This window comes from Trichechus manatus, unplaced genomic scaffold (genome assembly GCF_000243295.1).
Source record: "Trichechus manatus latirostris isolate Lorelei unplaced genomic scaffold, TriManLat1.0 scaffold00069, whole genome shotgun sequence".
NCBI classification, from domain to species: Eukaryota; Metazoa; Chordata; class Mammalia; order Sirenia; family Trichechidae; genus Trichechus; species Trichechus manatus.
Window position 1 is genome coordinate 3,078,551 of NW_004444005.1, and position 20,626 is coordinate 3,099,176.

The window sequence follows — 20,626 nt, forward strand, 5'->3', positions numbered from 1 at the left end:
TGAATTAAATACTTAGAACTTGATGTTGTTTTTTCTTGCTTCTTGAGAGAATCTATGTTATTGAAGGAGTAGAAGTGTGAAGGAAGGAGGTATACCACTTACCAACAGATAGCCTAGTGAGAGAAAAAGTCATTTTATTCAGAGGAGGCACTTTCAGCGTATGTGTTTGTGGTGTGTGCGTGTGCGTGCACATGCGTACACATGTGTGCATGGCAAGTAGTGGAGGTGGTGCAGGATAATAAATACTGTGAGGCTGAAGGAACACTCCCCTGAGCCAGGGCAGGAGGGTGTGGCAGCAATGTACAGAGCCTACGGGGTGGAGAGTCCAGGGACGCGGAGGTGGGTACGAGGCTGGCTCGGAGGCTGAGGCTCTCTTCCTCAACACAAGAAGCCAAAGAAATTGGAGGAGCGGGGAGGAGGGCCCATAAGCATGGGCATCTGGTTCTTGTGGGTGATCTTGATCTGGAAGGGAAGGGGGCACATTCAGAGACAGGACTTTGGGGCTGGAACAGCAGAGATTTAGGGAAAATCTGGGGTTTGTTGGGGGAAGGGTTACCGGGGTCCTTGAGAGGCCAAGGTAGGAAGGTCAGGGGCTGAGAAATCAAGGTTTGGGAGTAATGGTGTACAGGGGAACTTTGGGCGTTAGGAAGAAGGAGAAGCTGTTGAAGAGGAGATTTAGGGTCCATGGTTGTTTTTGGCAGGCAGAGGCAATACTCACTGTACAGGGTGACTGCATCCAGGGTTCCCCATCAATTTGCATGGGGAGGGTTTTTGTGGTGCTGTGGGAGGACAAGGCAGATTAGTGGAGATTTCCTTACCAACTGAATACCAAACCTTGCTTCTTAGGTTGGCTTTGGGACCATTTGTTGCTGAGGAAGATCTCCTAGTATGGCCCCTCCCTACCGTTCCCATAACACTTCTGCCCTCGCCCTACCCCCTCCCTCTGCCCCTGGCCCAGAATCTGCCTTACTGGAAGGTGATCTCAGAGCACTTGGCCAGCCGATGCCCAGCATTCTTGAGCTTGGTATAGATCTGGCCCATCTCAATTGCGCCCTCCAGCCCTACCACTTCCAGCCTCTTGTCACTTAGGTCTGGGGATGGGAGGTAGGAAAAGAGGCTTTATAGAAGCATGGTCTCCCCAAAGAGAGTCACACCTTCCCCTTAGTCCCACCTACCCGCTCAGCTCTCAAGGCTGCTCCCCTCACCTGGTACACAGGTTTTCAGGATATCAGGGTCAGTGATGACTTTAGCTGTAGCACCAAGGGCCTGGTTGATATGGCTATCTCCATGAGGCCTCTTGGTATCACCCCAGAGGTTGGAGCCACCGTGCATGCTAGGGATATTCAGCACTGCAATGCCTTCTAGGGACAGGTTGCTCAGATCCAGGGGTTTCCCACAGATCTGAGGGGAGAGGGAAACAGCCCCAGTTGGGGAGGGCGCAGACCCTCACCTCATGGCATAATCACAGATAGGACCCCCTCTCCACTAGATGACAAACTGAGAAGGCCAGGATTTGCAGGTTTGCAAGGGGTGGAGGGAAATAGGGACTGGAATATCTTGAGGACTTGAGAAATCCGGGTTAGAGAGTTGGGAGAAGGTCAAAGAAGTATAGGTTTGAGAATATGGGAAGTTTGAGAGGGTGCCTGAGGCAGGGGAAATTTGGATATAAGAAGCTAAAAAGGATGTAGGTTAGGTCATATCACACATACCTCAACTGTCAAAGACTCCTCCAGCTTTTTGCAAGTTGAGAAGATGGATTCAGATGTGGCAAATTCGAAGTACCATAGTTTGTTCTTCATTCTGTGTCAGCCCCACCACATGGCCCAGTGGGAAGGGGACAGGTTACACAGTGCTGGAAGGGGTGGGCTAGGTGACAGGGAAGGGCATCAACTTCCCACCACCAGTCGCATGGGGAACAAGGGTAACTCTGGTTGGGGATAGAAGGCTTACTGCCCATCTAAGCGCTCTGCGTCAAACTTGGCCACAACCTATTCCTGCCCCTGTGTATGCCCGTACCTCCCTCTCCTTTCCCTTACCTGCTGTTGAACTTCTCAGGATACTTCTCTCGCATGATGTGGAACCGGTGAGCAATGGAGGCATCCTAGGGAATTCAGGGCATATAAGATCAGAGGCCTGCCTCCTCTCTCAGCACAGAACTCTCTCTTTACTCCCCTGTCTGGGGGCAGCATGTCCTAAGTTCTTTTCTTACAACTCACACTGTACCGCCACCCCCGATTTCCCTGTCACAGCTCCCTTAACCTCTCCCTTCCCTTTGCGTCCTCCTCCAGCATCTGCTTGCTTTGCCCCCACTTCCTCCCCACCCCCATGTCCCACTCCACTGACCACACCGATGGAGAAATAGTTATTGATGATGTGAAAGGGGACTGGGTCACTCTTTTCTTCAGTTTGTTGGGGTATCACCTCCACGGACCATCGATCCATATGTACCACCTTACTCATCTCTAAATCCTTGAGGATCTTTCCCAAATTCTGTCCCTCATATCCTAGGGGTGGGGGAGAAGACACGTTAGCTCTAAGTACTATGACTTCTCTCAGTTCCCAGCTCCACAAATTCCCAGGGATCCTCTGCTCTGGTTCTGCAGAACCTCCCAGTCCTTGCCAGTAAAAGTGAAGGGTGCTCAGTCATGGCTCCCATTACTTAAGGTCAGCCCCTTGTGTACCCATTTCTCCACACTGTCATGGAGGGGTGAATGTTCCCAATGTGTGTGCACATCTAAAAATGACACTGAAGTCTGTCTGGAAGATTGGAGAGGATACTCAGGAAAATGCTGAAAAAGATGAGTAATGAATGGGGATAATCTCTCTCTCTCTGACTCTTTCTTTCCACATCTCACCAGACAGAACACAGTATGAAGCAACAGTATCTAGCCAGTGTGATACGGTCACAGTGACTAGAATAAAAAGTCCAATGGTAAGGAAGAGTGCCCAGAAATAGACTCAAGTATATACGGGACTTTAGTACATGATAACATTCCAAACAAATGGGGAAAAGATAGATTATTCGAGACATAGTAGTGTTGGATATAGGATTCACTCCTTATACCAAAATAAATTTAAGATGGGTCAAAGAATTTAAATGTAAAAAAAGAAACAGAATTTGTACTAGAAAAAAAAAATGAGTGAATGTTTTTATAATCTTTGAGTGAAAAAGGCCTATCTTAAGCATAATAGAAAACCAGGACCCAAAAGGGAAAAGACTGATAAACACAATTATATTAAAATTAAAAACTTCTGTCTGTTTAAATAAACAACACCTTTAAAAAAAATAAAAGGACAAAATACAAACTGGAAAAAATACCTGCAATATATATATAACAGACTCACTTCCCTAACATTCAAAAAGGGCTTATAAATCAGTGTATTAAAAAAGTCAATAGAAAAATGGGCAAATAATACAAAAAAGCCAATCACAGAAGAAATAAAAAGGGCCAATAAGCATGAGAAATTCTCACTATTACTAATAATTTAAAAAACTGTGAATTAAAACAGTTTACTTTTTGTTGCCTATCAGGCAAAGCATAAACAGATGAAGAAAATCAAGTGTTAATGAGGTTATAAATAAAGCGGCACTCTCATATGCTGTTAGTTGGAGCATAAACCAGTAGCTCACTTTTGGAAGACAATTTGGCAATTTTTATTAAAACGTTATCAAAACATAAGATTTGACCCAGCAATTCCACTTTGGGGAATTGCTCCTACTGAAACTAATATGCACAGAGATGGATGTACAAGGATGTTTACTGAGGCACTCTTTGTAATAGCAAGAAATTGGAAACCATCTAAATGTCCATCAATAGGGGAATAGTTATATAAGTTATGGTAAGTCCATGCTATGAAATGTTGCGCAGCTATTGAATATAGAGTGAAATCTATCTACATGTACTAACATGGAAAGATATCCAAGCTATATTATTCAATTAAAAAACAAGTCCCAGAACAATCTGTGTAGTATGATCCCTTTCATGTTTTTTAAAAACCTGTATATATGTATGTATGTGTGTGTATGAGTGTGCATGTAAAAACAGAAAGGTGAGTTTAAATAATAGTTATCTCTGGGGAGGTACATGGAAGCTGATGGGGAACAGGGAAGAAGAGACCAATATGTGAAGACTTACGCATTTCACTTACTCCTTTAAATCTTTCACAGTGAAAATGTCCTGATGTATTGTTTGTGTAATGTTTTAAAAAAGAAAATCACTAGTAAAATGTAAAATGTTCATACACTTTGAAGCAGCAATTCCACTTCTAGGAATCTCTCCTAGAGAAATTCTCACGTGTGTGCAGAGATAGATGTACAAGGGTGTTCACTGCAGCATGGTTTGTAATAGTAAAAAACTGAATGCTACTCAAATGTCCATTGATAGAGGGCTGATTAAATAAATCATGGCACATTCACACAATGGAATACTAATCATTCCAAGTAAGAGTGAGGCCAACCTAATTGTACTGAAATAGAATGACAATCAAGAGGAACTGTTCAGTTTAAAAAAAAAAAGAAGAAGAAGAATCTATAAAGTGACCTCATTGTTGTTTAAATATATATGTGTCTAGAAAGAAAACATGAAGGAACAGATCCCAAAAATTTAGGGAGTAGATTACAGAGAACTTTCATTTTCTTAGAATGTATACGTTTGGATTTTTTTTTAGCAGAAGCATATATTATTTTTGTAATCAGGAAGAAAAGAAAAAGATTAAAAAGCAAGTCTCCACCTCCTCACATTTCACCGATTGCTCAACCCACTGTAATTTGCCTTTCATCCCTACCACGCCATTGAAACTTTTTTGGCAAAGATTGCCAATGACTCCTGCCAAAATCAATAGTATATCTTTAGCTCTCATTTTAACTCTTGAAAACTCTTCACTTGGCCTCTAAAATACCACTCTCTTGGTTACAGAAGAACCTCTCTGACTGAGAAAGAGAGATTCCTAATTTTTCTTTTGGTTACAGCTTTCAAGAGTTCCCCCATGGTTCAGGGATTGTACACTGAAATGCCTCAGGTCTTAAAAGGTAAAGTGAATGAGTGAATAGCAGGGAGCCTAGGGGATTGTAGTGAATTAAAGAATACATATTCCACTTGGAAACAATCAAGTTCAAAAAACTTTAAAACATTGCAAAGCAAACAATACAAATCATTTCCATGGGTTGTCCGCTTACAATCTTTGGCAGGACAAAGTTAAAAACTCCTTAGCATGGTATTCACGACCCTCTGTAATCTGGATCCTGTCCCATTCAGTCCTCCCTCTTTCCATTCCCACTTTGAACCCTATCTCCCAATCACAAGAAATAATTTGCAATTCCCCTAATGCACCACCACATTGTGTGGTGGTTTCTCTGGCCTTAGGCTTACGCTACTTCTTCCACCTAGAATGCCTTGCATTCTCTTTAGCAGACTCCTATTCCATAATCTCCAGTGATATCTCAGCTGGACTCTGGATATAACAGCCTCAGCTCCAAGACACCTCAAACCTGCCCCACTGACCTCTTCATCTACCAACACCATTCCTCAAGCCTTTCTCCTTTGAAGGGGCAAAGAAACTTGAAATGAGATCAGTTAGGAGACTGTTGCAATAAATCCAGAAAGAAAGAATGACGAATGAATGAACGATCACTTGGCTAATTGACTGAATGAATGAAATGAGTCATGGTTAGGCATCCCACTATCTCCATCACTCAGCCTCTGGCCTAACTCTTATACCACGTTCCTTATTTCCACATTGTTTTACCCTCTTGTTATAGATTGAATTGTGTCCCCCCAAAATTCGTGTTGTAAATCCTAACCCCTAGTCTTGTGGTTATAACCCCATTTGGGAATGAGTTTTCTTTGTTATACTAAAAAGATAGTATTAGTGAAGGGTGTGTTTTAAGTCTATCTCTTTTAAAATATAAAAGAGCAGATTAAACAAGGAAGCAAGCAAGCAGAGAAGGGAGAAGATAGACGCCATACCACATGAGGATCACCATGATCGCCAAGGAATAGAAGCTGAAAAGAGGCAAGCACATTCTCCCAGAGCCTACAAAGAGAGAAAGCCTTCTTCTAGAGCTAGCACCCTGATTCAGACTTCCAGCCTCCTAAACTGTAAGAAAAGAAATTTCTGTCCATTAAAGCCACCCACTTGTGGTATTTCTGTTATAGCAGCACTAGATAACTAAGGCACCCCTCATATTTCTTGATTCTCTGAGCCCTAAGAGTTGGTTGGTTGAAATGGAGGGATACTTGTAGGTTTGTAGAGAAGAGTCACCCCTGACCCTTCTAGGCTCAGATTACTTCACTCCCTGATTGTGGAAGAATAAACAGGGAAGAAGCCCTGCTTCTTCCAAAGCTCTCTTCCTCTTGGACACTCTGCTTTGGTGCCTACCTATCCGCAGCCTTGGTGGTGCAGTGGTTAAGAGCTCTCGGCTGCTAACCAAAAGGTTGGCAGTTTGAATCCACCAGCCACTCCTTGGAAATCCTATGGGGCAGTTAGGAAGAGATGCTCTCTTTTATTGCTAGACTTGAACTTGGGAGTATTGAAGGCTGGAATAAGTGGGAATCATTTTGCTACTACAAAAAGCCTTAGAATGAAACCAATATAGAGGAAATCAATGCAGAAATGGAAAAAGACTCAGCCCTCGTGACTTAATTTGAGCCCCTGAAACCAGCTGTAATTCAAGTCACTTCTGAGGCCATAAACTCATTCTATGTATCCAGTTTAGGTGTGTCTCCTGTCGGTTAAAAACTAGTATCTTCTTCTAAATTATACCTGGAGTCGACTTTCTACATTTCATTGTTTAGGTGTTTATCTGGGTCAGATTTCCAGTTAAATGCAGGAATAATTTTATACTATTTCATGATCAATATTCAACTTAATAAATAAATTTATTCAAATTAATAAATAAAATCATAATAAAGCATAAACTTTCAAAGATACTTAGTATGGATGCACAGGCATCTAGCACCCGTTCAGCACTTTATTGAGAAATGTAAAAGAAAGAGTAAAGTATAAAGCTTGTCATTAAGGAAGTTACAGTCTACTTTGGAGGAAAAGAAAGATATATATCAAGTAAGCACAAGTAAAATTCTCTCTGTGTCTTATAACACTCCCTACGTCTTATAATTAAGTACTCTGGTTACACACTTCCCCACTGGATCTGTGCCCTTTATCCCTCATGTAAAAATTACATTTTTCATTCACTGGGGGCTTGGCTGCTAACCAAAAAGATCAGCAGTTCGAATCCACCAGCTGCTCCTTGGAAACCCTATGGGGGCAGTTCTACTCTGTCCTATAGGGTTGCTATGAGTCGGAATCCACTCGACGGCAACAAGTTTTTTTGGTGCCTCTCTTCTTCTCCAGCCTCTTTCTGCCCAGGGCTTTGAACCAGTTCAGCTGTTGCATTTCTAACACGTTCCCTGCTGAGAATCTGCATTTCTAACAAGTTTCCAGGAAGTTATACATAAGAATCACCTGGGGTTCTTGTTAAACTGTAGATTCTGATTCAGCATATCTGGGGTGGAAATGCAAATTATCAGCAGGGAACTTGTTGGAAATGCAGATTCTCAGCAGGTGTTCTGCACCAGATAGATGCCTAGATTCTTTTCTAGGTGCTTTCCCCTTCCTATCTCACTTCCCCCATTCCCAGCAAAACAATTGCTAACCACTTACCTCCTCCCCATCTTAGGCAACGAGCCAGATCATTTCCAGTACCCAGGGGCAACACAGCGACAGGAGGCACAGCAGGCAAACTGGCTTTGTCTGGGGAGACAAGAAAGAAGACAGGTGAAGGGAGTTAGCTCTGGAAAGCCAGTGCCCCAGTCCCCTGGCTGGAGGCTCTCCCTGCACTGACCAATGGTCTCTAGAATCCAGCCTACTGTGCCGTCTCCACCACACACCAAAATCCGGCAATCAGCAACATCTTTGAAGAATTTGAGCCTGAGACAAAAAGGGAGAGAGAAGGTGAGGAAGGAGAACACGACTGAGGCTACTCAACTCCTGGACAGCCAGCTTATGTCTTATCTCTCATTCCTTAAGCCCCTTTCCCCTTTATCAAAAGACTTGAGTTTCTGTTAAGGGTAGAGACAAGGACAATGAGGAAAGTCACAGCAACTCCTCAGTGGTTAGGGAGAAACTGGTATCTCCATCCTTTGAGAGCAGGATAAGGTATCCTCTTTGACTTGGAGAGCTCGGAGGCGGGATACCCAGAGATCCTAGGGAAATAAGCATTCTGAATTCTGGTCTCCAGGGTCCCCTAGACCTCCCCTCCCAACACACATTCTTCCCTGATCTCTCCCAACAGACACAGATACACAGATATTCTGACACAGTCCCGAACCTAGACTCACCCTGGCTCAGGACCATCCTTTTGGAGATTGAACACCTGACGAGGGTTTAGTAGATATTGGAACTTCCAAAGCACCCTGAGTGAGAGAAAAACGAAAGCTCTCGGGAGAGGGGCATATTCTGTAGCCCACCCTCTCATGCTTCCTCAGGGTATGGCCCCTCCATACAACACATTCGCTTCTTCCCTCCGACCTCTGTAGGCCTTCCCTCTCCGTCTTAGAAGACCCAGTATATCTCTCCTCCTCACCTCTCCCCCTGTTTCCCGCCACTCTTAGGGTTGACGAAGACAAGAAGTGGGTGGGTATTGGAAACAGGGTCAATCTGGATTGGGGGAAGAAAAAAAGGATAAGGAAAGGAGGATTTTATGAGAGTCAAGATGAGCTCTGGAGACAGAGGAAAGGGGCTGACATTCCACAAAAATGCTTTTCCCTCCCTCCTCTTTCCCCTTCTTTCCCCTCCGCCACCAGGATGGGGTTTCTGGAGTCCAGACAACATCTTCTCAGATTTTCCCACTTCATTCCCTCCCTTAAGAATGAAAAACTGGCCCCCATCAAGAAGTCCAAGCCTCTCAGCCCTGTACCCGCAGGGCCTCAGAAGTGCCTGAATTTAAGTCTTCCATGCTCTTCTGGCTCGTTTTGCTAGTTTTACGATCCTGTCCAGAGGCCTAAGAAGGGAAGGAAGCAAAGGGAAGGAAAGCTGAATGGTGCGTGAATCCCTGAACAGATGAGCCTGACATGAATCCTAAAAATACAGCGTGCTCCATTCTAAATGGTGCTATTTTGTTTTAACTGGGGAGGCACTTCTGCCCTCTTCCAGCCACTGCCCGAGGGTCTCACCAGGACGCTGGGGTAGATGGAAGATGGAGGGAGGATGTGATCACGGAACAGCCCACAGTCACACTCATTGCCCGTGGCTTGCAGGCAGTCATCATGGATCTGAAAGACAAGGTGGGCACAGAGCGATCACGGAGGGGACCCCGCCACCCTTCAATTCAGAAGTCTGGTATTGGAAAGAGAGCAGGGGCAATTGTGGCTGTAAGGGAGCTACGTGGGAAGGCGACCGAGGAGCTGAGGAGGAAGAAGGTATTTTGGGGAGGGGCCCAAAGGAATAGTTTGGAGGGGAGGATCAGCCTGAAGGATAACTCCCAAACTGACCTCTAGGTGGCACCACACACAATGCAGCCCAGTTAGACTGTGGTAGGACCGGATTTTTTTCTGACAACGGTCACAGCGCCCGGATACACAGCCTCCTCGCACCCACACATGTGACTGGACCTTTTGAAGAGAAAGGCAAACTCTTTTCTTGGCAGGTCTGAGCAGGGACTGGAGGAGGAACGGGCTGGGGCAGCAAACGGCCACGGTCCAGGGCCAAGATGAGGGAGGTGCTAGGTGGGAATAGTCACTCACACCAATGTCCTTCCGGGACTTGGCATAGGTGCTGACTTCACAAGGCATGGCCTTCATGGCACACCGGTCGTGAACGATATACTTACAGACTGGGTGAGAGGGAAGAAGGTCAGAGTCTGGGCTGCAGCCCCTCCCCCTACCTCCCCCTTACCTGGGGGTGGGACTCCCTGGAATAAGGCATATAATCCCTTGCTGTGAGGGTGGAGTAGAAAATTAATGTTCTGGGGGGGCTCACCTCCAAGACCTATGCCTTTTCCTTACTCTTTCCCCTAAAAGAGCAACTTCTATCCTATACCCATCCCACTCTATGCGTCAGGAACTGAACTGGATCATGCAAGGGAAGCCCAAATGTAACTATAATAATAATAATAGCTAATTTTTATGCAGACTTAATAGTATATGCATGTGAAGCTATTTTCTTGCATCAACTTATTTAATGCTCACAATTACCTCATTTACAGTTGAGGAAACTGACGCTTAAAGAAATTATGTAACTTGCTCAAGATTACTTAATTAGTCAGTGACAGAGCCCAGGATTTAAACCTAGGTCTCTCTAGGTTTGGAGCTCCATAGCTGGGCTGCCTCTCTGTTCCCACACTGCCAGGCCCCATCACTCACGGTTACAGCTCAGTCCCTGTTTGCCAAGACCAATGCTCGCTTCACACAGGTTGCAGTAGACTGGTCGGGAGAACCTCTTGGGTCTCCACATGTGCTGCCCATTGTCCTTCAGGGTCTGGGAGGGCACAGCACATGTTGGGAAGACCAATCTCTGGCCAGTACAGCCCAAGGCAGCCATCTTACCCATCCTCACAAGCCTCTCCTACTCACCATCTCCAGACCCAGCAGCACTAGCAGTGGCACGGTGGTGGCCCCAGCCCGGAGCCACTCAGTTAGGGACACAGAGCCACTGCCATCATAGTCAATCTCTTTCATCATCTGCTGAAGAATCTGAGCAGAGAATGGGGAGGGGCTTTTGGTGTGAGTGGCCTCACAGACCTGACACCTCTTCACTGTCTCCTAGAACACCCAGCCCAGCCACCCTAGCTAGGAAACTAGGCTATCTGTCAGAGACGGATGAGGCAGATGCAGGACCCACTGGAACAGAAGGTATAGGAAGAGACATTGGGGAAGAACTACCTTACCGGCCTCAGCTCAAACACATCCCAATCCAGATATTCAGCCACTCGCATCATCTGTGTGATGATCTTGTCCACCTCCTGGGGGCAAAGAAGGGAAGAGCCAAAGCCATGCCCCACCTCACAACCACTGTCCAGACTCCTCTCTAGAAATCAGAGTTTCCCAGGTTCCACCCAGACCCACCTCTTATTCTCAAGGGCCTCTGCCAACTAAGTGTCTATGTATGTTTGTGTGTTTGCAAGGCAGCTCCCAATTCATGTCTCCAGACTCCTCTTTTTGGGGTCAAAAGCTTGAGGCCTACTCCCAAATTTAGTCCTAGCTTCCTCTGCTTCTTAAGATTCTGGAAGAGTTGGGGCAGGAGGGCACAGACAAATGGACACATACTCCCTTGCCAAACATACAGGTCCCCCAACTCACTGAGCTGTCCAGGATCCCATTTCTGTCCGTGTCGTACAGCTTGAAGGTGACTGTGGGGTGTTTTAGGGGGGCCAGGGTCAGTTTGTGATGTTTACCCAAGGAATTAATACCAGAATGTAGGAGAAACAAAGAGATAGGGAGAGACCTTTTGAGTGAAGAGCCCAGAGCTTGGGGCTGAGAAGAGGCAAAAAGGGAGGGGAAACAGGCCTGGATTCCACCCCTGGTGAATCTGATAGGGTAGGCAGCACACACCTCCCACATCCCAAGAATATCCCATCACCCACGTGAGAACGTACAAGGCTTGGGTACTAGAGTGACTACAGTGGACGGAGTTAGGTATAAGCAGTCTAGGGAAACAGAGAAAATGGGCTGTTCTCTGGCTCCACCTTTGTCCAGCCCTGTCAACCTTTAGGAATCCTGAGAAAAATGAGGAAGGGAGGCTGGGGATCCCCATCTCTCCCTTCACTTTCCCTCCCCTTCCCAGCCCAGGTACACATTCTGGTAACTCACATTCTAGCTTGTCTTCTGGCCGGCCACCCTCCAGAAGGGAAAAGTAGCAGGAGACATCACTGAGACACACCACTTCTGGTTACAAAAAGCACAGCAAAGCTGGGGTTGGGGCTCCCTTCACTCTGGCTCCTCTCTTCTCCTTTGGTTGTTCCTACTCTTCCCTTTAACTTTTCCTCCTTTAGCTCCTAGACCAGCCTAGCCATCTTCCACCTCTCTCCCCTGACCCTGCTCCCAACATGTGACTCAATCCAACTCTCATCCAAAACCCATACTAATTTAACTTTTCTTTTGGAGGTCCAGCCCAGTCCCATCTATATGACCATACCTTTATGCACAGTCTCTTTTGAGCAGTGATCTGCCTGGAAGGATCGAAACAGTGCCAGGCTCAGGTTACTGGGCACATTATCCGCTTCCAGATAGATTTTCAGGAATTCCTGGAATCCTTCGTACCCAATGGCCTGTGATGAGAGTGAGCATTACCCTGGGGTGTCTGCGGGGTTGGGAACTGAAGAATTGAGAGTAGCGAGGATAGGGACAATAAGTGCACAGCTGAGAAGCATCTGAGGCAGGAGTATGGTTTCTTGGGCCAAGTCCTCAGTTAACAGAATCTCTTGCTTGTCCTAAAGCAATAGCTGCAGTGACAATGGATGGTGGGGTATCTAGACTGGAGATAGCAAGGGGTGGACCCAGAATCACCCCTGGAAGTTGGGGATCCCAATGGTGCAAGAAAAACAAAGATGGCAGGAGTTGGTCAAAGAAGACTTGGCAGCTTCCACTCACATCTCCTTGGAGATATTTAGCCATCTCGCCATCCTCGGAGAAGAGCTTTAGGACATCACTGACCTTTTTGGTGGAATCTAGGGTGTGAAGAGAGTGATAGCAGAGCATCAGTCCAGCTCTCCCTGCCTTCTGCCAGAGACCCACTCAGATATCCAGCAGGAAAAAAGATTCAAGTGAGGTGGAGAAAGAAGAAATTCCAAGAGAAATACAGAGAGAAAAACATCTGATTCCCCAGTGTGGTACCCCTTTCCTCTTCTCTGAAACTTGGGGAAGGCAGTCAAGGCACAAAGGAGGTAGGTAGAGAGCTGAGAGCCCAGGCATCTCCCCATCTTCCTCCCCTCCCTTTCCCAGTCATGGGCATATCAGAGGAACTAACTGGCTCAAGGGCACTGGGGAAAGTGGGGTGAGAGGATAATGAGGAGAAGGTGGTCTCTGGGTAAGGTCTCCAGAACTGAAGGACGGGGAGGAAAACTTACATTCCAAGTACTTTTGTAGCTGGGCGAACTCACTGGGGCTTATTAGGCCCCTTTCCTTGGCCATCTTAATATTTTTCTTAAGAATGGTTAAAAAGGAGATTTTACAGTGCCTCCTGAGCCTGTACTTGCACTTCAGAGGGTAGGCCTGGAGAAAGATGACAAGAGCATGTGGCAGGAAAAGCCAGCTGCCTCCACCTCTTTGCTTCTGTCTGCTCTGTTCATTCTGCACTCCCACTACTATTTATTTTCTTTCCTTGTCTCTGAGTCCCTCCCTAAGTCTGTGTTCCTCTCATTTATGTCTCTCTCTCACCCTGGCAGTGTCTATCCTCTGTCTCCGTTTCTCTGATTCATCTCCGACTTTCCTCCATTTCTGGATCCTTCTCTTGCTCTCTGACTTCTATCAGAGAGAATCTATCTTGATTCGTCTCAGATCTCCCTCACCTCCCACTCCCACCGCGGCTTTCCCAATCTATACGGGTCTCTGAGTGTGTTTTGCGCCTGTTTCTAAGTCTCTCCCGCCACCCGCAACCTCCTGGGCCTGCGCTCTCCCATCTCTGGGTCTGGGTCCCCGCAGCAGTCCGGGTGGTTCCTACCGCTGTGGCGTTGCGCCTCCCGGGCCACGCCCCCATCTTGCTCCGCCTCCAGGCTCAATTCCTAGCCCCACTCAGCCACCCACGCCCCGCAACGACCTCCAGCGCTTCTGACGCGAGACAGAGAACCAGCTCCGGTCCGGTCCCCAGCCCCGGCCAGCCTCGTCTTCGTTCTGCGCAGGAACTGGGGAGGGGCGAGGGGGGTATGGGTAAGGGGCGAGGAGTCAGGGGCCCAGGCGGAGAGTTGGGTGGGTAAGGGAAGACTCTGGGCGCCCCTCTGGTTACCCAGGCCTGGGAGGGTGGAGTTGAGTGCAGGAGTCTCCTATGCCAGCGTCTCCCCTCCACGCTGCCAGGTTAGCTGTGTTTAGGCAACTCCAAGTTTGCGCTGTTGGACCCAGGGTCCAAGAAGGAGCCGTCACGTGGATCCTATCAACCACTGGGCCATGGGCCAAGTCACAGAAGGCGATTTGCGTTGATAATTCAATAACAGCAATAACAATAATTATAAATTTTACGTTAGTATAGCACAGCGGTTTTGGAGTGAAACAAAACTAGGGTCAGCCGTATCTGGGTTCCATTCTGAGCTCTGATACTACTTTGTGACCTTGGACAAGTTACATGTGTAAAATGGGGAGAATGGTATCTGTCTTTCCCAGTGGTGAAGATTAAGTAAAATAATTTATGAAAAATGCCTAGTATAAAAAACAAACCTATTCCTTTCGAGTCAGTTGGTAGATGGCGCAAACAGTTTGCCCTAGACTGCCAGCCTAAAGGCTGGTGGTTCGGACTCACCCAGGAGCACCACGGAAGGAAAGACCCGAGGATCTGCTTCCATTAAGATTTTTGTCAGTTGCTGTTGGGTGGATTCTGACTCACGGTGACAATTACAGCCAAGATAACCCTATGGAGAAGTTCTAGTAACACCTTCGGTCACCATGAGTTGGAATGAATTGGAAAGCAGCTAACTAAGAACAACAAAATGCAATAAATGGTAGTTATTATTGTATTAACAAAATCAGATCCTGTGATATAGGAATTACTGGCATACCCATGTTACAGATGAGGAAACTGGAGCTCAGAGAGGCTGGTGACTTCCAAAAGCAGGTGATAAGTGGAGGAGCACAGGCTCCAGCTCAAGTGCCACATGGCAGGGCCCTTACCTGTCTCTCTGGCTTCCTCTTGTTCCACTTTTTCCTTCATACCCTGCCTTATAATCTCACTGGCCTCCTTTCTGTTCCTCAAGCACGCCAAGTTCTTCCCTGCCTCAGGGCCATGAGATTTACTGTTCTGTCTGCCTGGAACCCTCTTCCCCACGTTTGGCAGGTCCAACTTCTTGTCTCCGCTGAAATGTCAGCTCCTCTGAGAGACTTTCCTGATCATGCCATTCACTGTACCTTCTTTTGTTTCCTTCATAGAACTAATCACAATGGGAAATTATCTTGTTAATTTATCTGCTTCTTTGTTTACTGTTTGCTTTCTCCCAGCAAAACATAATTTCTACAAGGGCAAGAACTTGTCAGTCTGGTTTACCAGTGGATCCCCGTTACCTAAAACAGTGCCTGGCATGGAGTAGGTGCTCAATACTGGCTGTACAAATGGTTGTATAAAATTGGGGAGGTCATATTTTGGGAATACTATCCAGATATGATTAAATGGGATGCCACAGAGCCTATTCTGATGGTCAAGGGAATATGAGATAATTTGGAGTACATAAACCAAACTAAACCAAAGCCACTGCTGTGGGGTCAATTCCAACTCATAACGACCATATAGGTCAGAGTAGAACTGCCCCATAGGGTTTCCAAGGCTATAAACCTCTACAGAAGCCGACTGCCACATCTTTCTCCTGCAGAGCAGCTGGTGAGTTCGAACTGCCAACCTTCTGGTTAGCAACTGAATGCTTTAACCACCGTGCCACCAAGGGTCCTTTGGAGTACAAGTGGGTGCTAAATAAATATTTGTTAAATGAATGAATGATGCTAAAAGGCACTTATTGAGGTACTCCATATAAGGCTCTGACCTTCTGCTTCCCCTCCACCCACTACCTTGGGGCTTATTGGGTCAGGCTCAGGGAGGCAGTTAGGGCCTAGAAGAATAGCCCAGCCCCTTTCCCTTCTGATGGTGCAAGAGCCTTTTCTGCAGCCTCTGACCTTGGGACATCTCTGCTGCCCACTTCTATGCAGTAATCACATTCCTGTTCCGGGGCTTTCTGGGAAGCCTTAGAAAGGTTTTCCGGGACACTGCCATTCTGGAGAAAGGATTCTACCCATCTGGCCCTTTTCAAGGACTATAATCCAACTTCTGCTGCTAACAGATCTAATGAATACATAGTAGTCTTAAGGCTAATGAAGCCTATACAGCTTAATTAGCCTCTCTGATTACCTTTGGGGATTCTTAGGTGGCTCCAAGCTTCTAGGAAATTGAAGCTGAGGGAGAAAGTGACAGGCAGAGAGAAACAAGGGATGATGAATAGGAGAAGAGCGGGACACTTCTACCCTTATCTCTCTTTTCACAATGACCCAAGGCTTTCTTGCCCCTTCCAAGCCTCCCAGGTATCTCAGACCTGGAGAAGTGGTATATAGTAGAGGTTAAGAGACTGGACCTTTGAATTGATGGACATGGATTAGAATCGTAGCTCTTGGGTGAGTCATTTCATCTCCCTGAGCCTTAGTTTCCTCATCAGTAAAATGGATACCTAGAGAAATCAGTCACAATGTGGGGATTAAATAAAATAATGTATGTAACGTGCTTAGCAAACTGCACAGCACAGAGTAAGAGCTCAATAAATGTTAGGTGCTATCATTATCATTATATAAGGGTGGTACCTAGAGAAACACATCTGGAGCTTAGGAAAAATGATGTCTTTGACCCAGGAAGGCAAAAATTCTAAGGACTCCCAGTAGCAGTGAAGCCCCATTGTACACACACCGTCTCCCTACTTGTGTCATGTCAGCACAGACATGTAGTGGTATCAGGATCCTGCACTATGCCTCTGGGATGAGGATGAGGTGACTAGAAACTAGACTGTCAGCGTCCAAGGACACACTTGGACTGGGATCTTCGCATGTTAAGGGTTCCTGGGATTTTTCCAGTTGACTTCCCCTGACTTCCCTCACAGAAAGTATGGCTGCCGCTGGAGCTGACAGGCAGCAAACGGCAGGATCCTGGGGCCTTGAAGACCCGGAACAAGTCTGATTTTGTCCTCCAGCTCCATCCCAACACTGAGGCTATAACCTGGGCTAGTCCAGGCGAATGGCAAGGCTAGGAGGGTGGGGTCTGCTGCAGGCCTGACAGCTATTTGTGACTCACACTTCCCTCCCCTCCCCTACCAGCTTGAGGTGAGAAAGGAAGAAGTTGACTTGGAGGCAGAGAATCCTAGAACATCCTCAGAGCTGAGGCACCAACCCTTGTATTTTACAGAAGAGAAAACTGAGGCCCAGTGAGAGACGACTTTCTCAGATTCACATCCAGACTCCAGATACTGTCTTTAGTCAATTCCATTCAATCTTAGTGCCTCTCATTCTCTAGATCGTATTTTAAACATTAAAAACTAAAATTGCTAGTCACCAAGAGATAAATATTATTTCCAAAGCCGGTGCTAACATTTAAAGTTTCATTTTTTACTTCGACATACATTGCTCATATTCCAAGTCATCTAGATTCACCATTACAGAAGACTCTTCCTCAAGAACCAGCTATGCCCTGAGAACGTTCAGGCTGCCCTAGCAAGGAACCCAAAAGGGGTAGGCACTACAAGGTTGAAGATTTTTAAATCTCTTAACCACATCAGCGGCCTGTATCCTGTTTTTCCTTGCCCATCCCTGCTACTAACCATTGGCCCCAGAGAGGGAATCTTCTGGCTTGAAGCCACAACACTTAAACCTTCACAAACAGTGCGGGTGGTTGTGTTGCCTGGTTAAGCCGGCGTCATTGCGTAGTGCAGGAGGAAGTTAGATGTTAGCATGACTGGGGGATGTGGACTCATATATTCTGAGGCTGAGGAGATGCCCCAAAATACTCGCATTGCTTCCTCAGTCAAGCTCATTCCCCCCATTTAAAGGTGAAAAGTAGGATCTAGACTCAGGTAGTTTCCGAAACTGCCCGGTGACAGGTGTGGAGAGGATGGGGGTGGGAAGCTGGGGATCAGGAGACCAAACAAAAAACCCTTCTCCAGCCCGCGCGGCGCTGTGGAGGTTCCAAAACGGACTTTCCTCCAACTCGAGCCCCTAGGAGGCGAGCTGCACCATCCCTCCGAGTGAGTGGGAGGGGTGGAGGGGAAGTTCTGGCGCAGCCCTCCCGCCGCCGCCCCCCGCAACCAGGCGCCAACCTCTCCAATTCCCCGCTACGGCTGTCATGCTTCCTCCGGCCCAGCCCAGCGGCCCTCACCCAGCCGGCGGGGCGCCCCCTGCCGCGGCCCCCTCCTCCTCCTGCTCGCGTGGGAAGTGGCAGGGTGCTCGCGGGGTCTCTACCTTGGCCCGGGAGGGCGCGCGTTCCGAGATGAAGCGCCGGCGCCGGAGCTGAAGCCGGAGCTGGGCGAGAGGGGACGGGCTTGGCAGATGCGGCCGCCGCGGGGCCGCCCGGTTCCTGACGACACAGCTGCCCGCCCTCCACCCCAGTCCGCCGCCGGGCCGTGCCCGCGCCCAGAGCCCCCCAACTCCGGGAACTTCGAGTCTGGAGAGAGCCCTGTTTCCAGTTCACCATTACCTGACTCCCCTCCCCCGCATTTCCCCGGGGCTCGGGTCTGTGCCACTTTCTCCACTTCCCGCGCTCCCCATTTTTTCCGAGCCTGGCGCAGCTCCGCTTCCAGCTATTTCCCCTTCTTTCTAATCATTCACAGCCTCTCCCTTCATCCCAACCCTGGGAGGCCAAGATAGGGGGCGGGGCTCCTGGTGGGACAGTTTGGCAGTTACCCACCCAGCCAAGGTCTTGCCCACTCCTAACTGGTGCCAAACCCCAAATTCCCTGTCCAACTCCCTTCCCAACTCCTTTGCATCCACGGTTGACTTCAGACCCAGGAGATCCCACAGGGGCAAGGCAAGAGTTCTAGACTTCACATTCTGAGATATAAACAACTCTCTCCTCCCATAGGCTCCATACTGCTTCAGAGAAGCTACTGACCTTCTCCTCCAGGCTTCTCATCTCCCTAAACCCCAGATCCCAGATGTCTCACACTCTGAGACCTGTTTTCCCCAGTCCAAGGACACTTGTTACTGGGGTTGAGGCTTAGGTGCACAGAGCACTCTGACCTGTGTCCCTTTCTCCATGCTCTAATCCTTCCACTTTGCCCGCTGACCTTGGCAGGTGTTGCAGAAGGCGCTGGCCAAAAGTAGGGAGTGAAAAGCGATCCTTTCAGCTTTTTCCTGCCTGGAATCTGTTCTGGAGTCGTCAGTGCTCTTGGGGCAGCATGGATGGTGGTGGGACTGCTAGAGCAAGGGAGAAAGACAGAGGCCTAGAGACTTACTGGTAGGAACTGGAGACCCAGGCATCCTGCTTCTCGCCCCGCCCCAAACCCAGCTAACACCCTCCTACCCTTCACTGAAGTAGGGGAAAGTAACAAAGGCTTGGTTTCCTGGAATCTTCCCTCTTACACCTGGGGTAGGAGGGAGGGGGAGTGGAGGGCTTTGACTGGAAGAGTTATGTATGTATATGTTACACACACACACTCTCTCTGTCTCTCTCGCTGTACATATATATGTATACACACATACACACGCTTTGGGGGAAGGGGTTGGGGAAGAGAAGGAATGAATACGTGAGGCCCTCTAGTGGAAACAGAGGGATCTAAGCAGTTCCTGATTGTTCCCCAAGACAGGCTCTTTTTAGAAGAGACTCCCCCACTTTGACCAGAAATGAAGCTGCTGAATAATAAAGTAGCTGGAAGGGGGTTTGGGATTATTGTGTTGTGTCTGAACTAGAGATCTGGGGCAGGATTGGAGAGAATCTGTCTCTCTGCTCCTGTCTTCCCTCCAGGTCTGACCCCCAAATCTTAAAAGGCAAAGACTCTACCACTCCCCAGCCTTCATCCTTAAAGTGTTTTCTCCACTATTAGCAAAGCTTCATTTCCCCTTCCCGTATCACCTCCTTAATCAAACATTCAACACTTTTGAGGGCCTGCTGTTCATCAGGTCCTGTTCTTAGTTCCGTAGGACAGCCAAAAACATAGCCAGCTTAGGAGGGACTTGGTGTACGTTTGTGTGTGAAGCCTCTCTGACCCCAGTCAACCTAGAAAAACATACAAGTAACTGAACTCCTCAATTAGGAATAATTCGGGAAAGATACTAATCCTTAAAGCACTCAGTTTTCCTTGCAAAGAACCTTCTTCGTAATGAACATCTTGCAGTTATACCCCCCTGTATATAACCTGCGTTTCTCACTCCAGCATCCTCACGTCTCTACATAAAGTTAAAAACAATCCTTTTAAGACTTTGAGACTTCAAAGAGGGGCATGAGGTGATTTCCCTGATGAGTAAGGTGGAATCACTCTTACCCTAGGCTCCTTTGTGTCTTCTTTATGATCTGTTCCCCCATCATATCCTGCCCAGGTCAGTTACTGGTGGGGGTGGGGAAAAAAAGGCCAAGAAACATCTAAGGAGGAGGAGTCTAATGCCTACAGTTCCAGGTGCTCATTTCTTTACTCAACCACATCATAAAAATCAGAAAGAAAGAAACCGCAATGAACAAAGGGAGAGGAAAAAACAACAGCCTTGTTCTCCCCAGCCTCTTCTTCCCCCTCTTCCTCCTCAGGGGAGGGCACCACATCGAGGCCCAGGGCTGGGTCCCAACTCAGGCTGCTAGGCAGACAATTGAGTTTCACTTCCTGTCAACCCTAGAGCTGGGACAGGATGTTTGGGGGCACAGGGAGGGCCTGAAGATGAGGGTTAGGTAGTCAACATGGCCACTTTAGCATTCCTCCTGCAGAAAGGTCCATTGAGCAGCCTACTTTGAAGTTGCAGAGACCACTCCTCAGGTGGTA

General features: G+C 47.5%; 1 protein-coding gene across 9 annotated transcripts; it reads right to left on the bottom strand.

Annotated features, from left to right (window-relative positions):
• Positions 1-102: 102 nt before the first annotated feature.
• On the bottom strand, positions 103-19,998 carry DGKA (diacylglycerol kinase alpha). Of its 9 annotated transcripts, XM_023734576.1 has the most exons (25): positions 19,732-19,998; positions 18,900-19,076; positions 13,064-13,208; positions 12,588-12,664; positions 12,133-12,265; positions 11,808-11,882; positions 11,298-11,347; positions 10,886-10,960; positions 10,572-10,691; positions 10,362-10,476; positions 9,744-9,832; positions 9,492-9,611; positions 9,174-9,272; positions 8,918-9,001; positions 8,585-8,658; positions 8,340-8,414; positions 7,844-7,929; positions 7,663-7,752; positions 2,344-2,504; positions 2,037-2,101; positions 1,710-1,800; positions 1,206-1,401; positions 971-1,091; positions 719-779; positions 103-462 (listed from the first exon to the last, which is right to left on the bottom strand). In XM_023734576.1, the coding sequence occupies exons 2-25, from the start codon at positions 18,915-18,917 to the stop codon at positions 379-381; spliced, it is 2,304 nt and encodes a 767-aa protein (XP_023590344.1). In that variant the 5' UTR covers positions 18,918-19,076; positions 19,732-19,998; the 3' UTR covers positions 103-378. The 9 variants fall into 9 exon arrangements, with proteins under 9 accessions (XP_023590344.1, XP_023590343.1, XP_004380011.1 ...); XM_023734575.1 differs by lacking the exon at positions 19,732-19,998 and having other exon boundaries at positions 18,900-19,371; XM_004379954.2 differs by lacking the exon at positions 19,732-19,998 and having other exon boundaries at positions 18,123-19,371.
• Between the last annotated feature and the right edge of the window lie 628 nt (positions 19,999-20,626).

Excerpts from the sequence above, each read along its gene's own strand:
- DGKA (XM_023734573.1), bottom strand. The coding sequence starts at position 13,692 with ATGGGGGCGTGGCCCGGGAGGCGCAACGCCACAGCG. Across the intron at positions 11,883-12,132 it reads AAAAGAGACTGTGCATAAAG|AAGTGGTGTGTCTCAGTGAT; the intron begins GTATGGTCATAT and ends TTTTGTAACCAG. Across the intron at positions 9,002-9,173 it reads CCATCTACCCCAGCGTCCTG|GCCTCTGGACAGGATCGTAA; the intron begins GTGAGACCCTCG and ends TTCCCTTCTTAG.